The sequence below is a fragment of the Rosa rugosa genome, chromosome 4, assembly GCF_958449725.1.
Source record: "Rosa rugosa chromosome 4, drRosRugo1.1, whole genome shotgun sequence".
In the NCBI taxonomy this organism is placed as follows: domain Eukaryota; kingdom Viridiplantae; phylum Streptophyta; class Magnoliopsida; order Rosales; family Rosaceae; genus Rosa; species Rosa rugosa.
In genome coordinates, this window is record NC_084823.1 from 57,616,243 (window position 1) to 57,620,255 (window position 4,013).

The following is a 4,013-nucleotide window of genomic DNA, read 5'->3' on the forward strand; positions in this document are numbered from 1 at the left end:
ACTTATAGCTGGGAATTGACCTAATGCTTTCGGACCTCAAGAAAAGAAGAAAATACCAGAAGATTTATTATATAAAGGTAAGGTATTTAGTGCAAATTAAGAAAGCTGTTGCATCAACGGAAGAATGAAGACATGACTCAAAATAGGGCCAAGTTATTGACATATTAAGTTACAGTAATACTATCTGGATGTTGAAGATCATGATATATATTCAGCAAAATCATTATCATCACCATACTCTTCATTTACCAAATTAATCAACAAATAACAACACACATCTTGCAAGATACGTACAATACGTACTCGTCTCCTCAGCCAAATATTATCACAATAACCAGCTTGTTATTGTTATATGTAATACAGAATATCAATATCCAATAAAAAGAAAACAAGAAAAGGTTTACATTGAGATGGAGGAAACCTATTACGGGTTAGCAGATGAATTTGCCCGATCATCCGTTCGAGTAGCACTAGCATTGATCTCTAACTGGTCACCTTCAGTTGTTGTTGTTGTTAAAGCCGATGACATGTAACTGAACGCCAGAGAGTTCTCATGAGGGTTTGCTTGCCTCGTTCGAGCTTGAAATTGTTGCTTGCAAGCCTGACAGGTGATTTGGAGAATGGTAGAGTTGATTTTCTTAACGGCATGCTCTTTCAAAGCTTGCGCCTTGTCCAATTCAGCTTGTGCTTGTTGCCTTATTCTCTTGGCATTTGCAAACTCCTGCTCGGCTAGCTCAATCTGCTGCTCCGCTTGCTGTCTCGCCTCTTCTGCGTAAGCCTTTTCCGCCAAGGCAAGCCTTAACTGCTCTCGTGCTTCTTCTTTAATTATCCTTGATGTTGATGCTGATTCACCTGCTGGTTTCATCTGTTGGTGGTGATGTTCATTAGTACTAGTGCTGCTTTCCCTCGGAGAGTTTCGGTTTGATTCGATATTAATATTCTTTGGATGATGATGATCACCAAAATTGTCACACGATCCAATTGAGAGCTGGAGCTGAGTGGAATGGTTTTCCACGTCTCTCTTAGACGAGGAAACCGAGACTTCAATATGGTTAGGATTGTTGTCATTTGACGTGGTCGCAAGCTGAAGATCCAAATTGTACAAGCTGTTTGCATTGATATTCTTGGATGAGTTTCGATTACGGTCACTAATACCGTGGCCAGCAGGAGGACTACTTAAGATCAATTTGGTGTTGTCATGAACCGGCTTTGGCACCACCAAAGCTGAAGCTGAAGGCCAGTTAGGAGTAGTCCTGCTGCTGAAATTGGTTTCGCTTGACGGACTTGGACTTGAAGCCGTTCTTGATAGGCATGCCGGCGGTTGTAGTACTACTGCTTGCGATTCCGGCCGTAGACGATCCATGTTGCAAGCATCTTGGTGTTCAATGAAACTCTCAACCCTACGTACAGATAAAAACAAAACAAAACGAAATAAACTATTCAAGTATGAACTATGAACTACCACAGTTTAAGGGGAGGTTAACTAGCTGAAAAGAATATAAAGGAAGTTAAAACATGTTTGATATGGGTGGCATTGCATTAAAGATCTGATGTAGGTGTTGAAAACAAGGCATAAAAAAGATCAATAACACATAAAAAAAAATATAAAAGGAAGAACATAAAAAATATATAAATACTAACTATTTAATTTTCCTTTCAAATAGCAGTTGAGGATAATATTTCTTAATTGAGATTAATCCTATTATGCACAGGCGCACAGCTGAAGATAGTCAGGAATTTCCATGGCGATAATATACTAGCTTAACCATAGCCGTTTTACGTCTCGGGATGCTAATTAAAAGAAAGGAAAAAAAAACCGAATGCAAACATATCTATGAGTCTAATATATTCCCTAATATATCTATAACCTAAGGAAACTGATCCTTTGGGAAATGTGTCTCAACAATGCTGAGAAAAACATAGTTAAGAATTCGATTCAAGGTCCCGTCGTCAGTCAAGAGTACTCAAAGACCAGACACCCTTTTTGTTTCTCTCTTTCCCCGGCTTTTTCAAAGTCAAACCCCAATTAACAAAAAGCTCCGTATACATGATCATGATGATGCATTTTGAATTCGTAATAATTAATATAAATCTCTTTTCCTTTGCCCTCTCGAATAATATTGATGATCTTTAGCATGTAAAAGAAAGAAAAGCAATAGAGAATGATATGAAAATGAATTTAACCTTGAGAAAACACGGCCACAGTCGCAAGAATGGCCTCGGGTGCCGCAGGTCTTGAGATGGGCTTTGTAGTCAGATTGAACTGCGTAGCCTTTCGAGCATTTCTCACAAACCCATTGCTTGTGGTTGCTGTGCTTCCTTCTGAAGTGCTTCTTTATCCCAACCAGATCACCCAGCGCGTGGCACGGGTCGTGGTGCAGGCAACTCGGTTCGGGGCACACGAATACCCGTTTCCTCACCACCGGAGTCTCTCTCTTCAGAAGCTTCCAGGGCACCTTGTGACGTCTCCGGTGCATCTGCAGATTCTGGTCCCTCTGAAACCCCTGGTTGCAGATCTCGCATACATAACGATCCGATTCCAGTAACGTTTTCGGTGAGAGCGACACTACCTCCGCATCTGGATCTGTAACAAAATATCATAATCGAATCAAAGAAAACTAGGTAAGGGCAAAACATGATTAACAGGTTATATAAGAGAAGTGATCGAAAATTAGATGTATACCTGGAGTTCCTGCTGGCCTTCTTTTCCTTTTATTGTTGTTACCATTTTCCAAGCAAGAAAAAGGCTCGGAACAAGGAACTGAGGAAGATGAGTTGTTGGCTAACATAGGTGAAGTGCAACGATCGATGAAGATGCGAAGTGATATCTCTGTAATTAAGGAAGGTGGTATTGAGGAAGAGGTGGGTGGAGGAGAGAGAAGATAAAGATCAAGCTACAACGCTAGGTAGGAGAGGAAGCAAATTAAAAGGTCTTTTTTTCCTTTCGGTTACCTCATCAGCTTTGCTTTTGTTTATCTTTTGATGAAGTCTCTCGGGCTTTTTCAACAAATAGCTTTCTCTTCACTTTCTTTGTTTCTTCCAACTCTCACCTTCTTCTTCTTCTTCTGTATCTATCTAGCCAATAATAATATTGCTGAAGATGTAGAGTTTTCTCTCCTAAATAAGCTCCTTCAAAAGGAAGGAGAGGGAGAGAGAAAGTGAGAAAGACAGAGATAGAGAGAGAAAGAGAGCCAATCACAAAGCTCAAAGCTCGATCCCACAAGCAGAAATGGGCTCCAGGAAAGAAAAAAACATCCCCACAAAGAAACAAAACACACTCATAATTCAGTTTCAGACAGTAATTTCTGGGAGCTTAATTTGCATGCATTAATACCAGCCAAGCTCCAGATATATACACGTAGGCAACTTCCCTATCTTCTATAATCTATATACAGTGGAAATGTTAAATATTAGAACAGCAACATCATGGTAAAGAATAGTAATAATATGTGCTTTGACTAAAATGCCCCTGCAGATCCATTCATGTAAATTTGGACTTGTTCAATTTGAAGCGGCTTTTGCAAAGGTGTTGCTGCTGATATGATGTCACCCTCAAGGTTATACTAGTCAAATTAAGTCATAGTTCTCTCTCTGCAACATGCTTACTTTTCGGTAAACTGAGTGCATCAGTAAAACAGTGACTTATAAAATTGGCAGCATTGGCTTTTCAAATTGAATTCAACAGTTCTCTGCCTTAATTTCAAAGAAAATTTTGATGAAACTCCAAGTTACGATGATCGATTATTTCAAATAAAAAGAACTTATACAAAATGAGACTACTCAGAGACCGCATGTAATGTTTTGGAAATAAAATTAAGAATATGCATTAATTTGGTCTCGCTTTTAAAAATTAAGAATGAAAACTGCAACAAAATTTTCCTAAATAAGACAACATATAGTTCCAAAGTCCCCGATACGTATAGTTTTAGTTGCTATGTAAAATGTAAATAAGAAACAATTACATTTAAGAATATGATGCACAATTGTCACATTCAATGCATATTTAATGCTAT

At 38.7% G+C, this 4,013-nt stretch overlaps 1 protein-coding gene across 2 annotated transcripts; it reads right to left on the reverse strand.

Annotated features, from left to right (window-relative positions):
• Nucleotides 1-206: 206 nt before the first annotated feature.
• Nucleotides 207-3,280, reverse strand: LOC133744070 (zinc finger protein SHOOT GRAVITROPISM 5-like). 2 transcript variants are annotated; one of them, XM_062172205.1, is made up of 4 exons: nucleotides 2,953-3,280; nucleotides 2,684-2,830; nucleotides 2,185-2,584; nucleotides 207-1,400 (listed from the first exon to the last, which is right to left on the reverse strand). In XM_062172205.1, the coding sequence occupies exons 2-4, from the start codon at nucleotides 2,787-2,789 to the stop codon at nucleotides 425-427; spliced, it is 1,482 nt and encodes a 493-aa protein (XP_062028189.1). In that variant the 5' UTR covers nucleotides 2,790-2,830; nucleotides 2,953-3,280; the 3' UTR covers nucleotides 207-424. The 2 variants fall into 2 exon arrangements, with proteins under 2 accessions (XP_062028189.1, XP_062028188.1); XM_062172204.1 differs by having other exon boundaries at nucleotides 2,684-3,280.
• Between the last annotated feature and the right edge of the window lie 733 nt (nucleotides 3,281-4,013).

What these genes read in the sequence shown, in the direction of transcription:
- LOC133744070 (XM_062172205.1), bottom strand. Translation starts at nt 2,789, where the DNA reads ATGTTAGCCAACAACTCATCTTCCTCAGTTCCTTGTTCCGAGCCTTTT. An exon ending in AAGGCCAGCAGGAACTCCAG is followed by an intron (nt 2,585 to 2,683) that starts GTATACATCTAA and finishes ATTTTGTTACAG; the next exon opens with ATCCAGATGCGGAGGTAGTG. An exon ending in TGTGGCCGTGTTTTCTCAAG is followed by an intron (nt 1,401 to 2,184) that starts GTTAAATTCATT and finishes ATCTGTACGTAG; the next exon opens with GGTTGAGAGTTTCATTGAAC.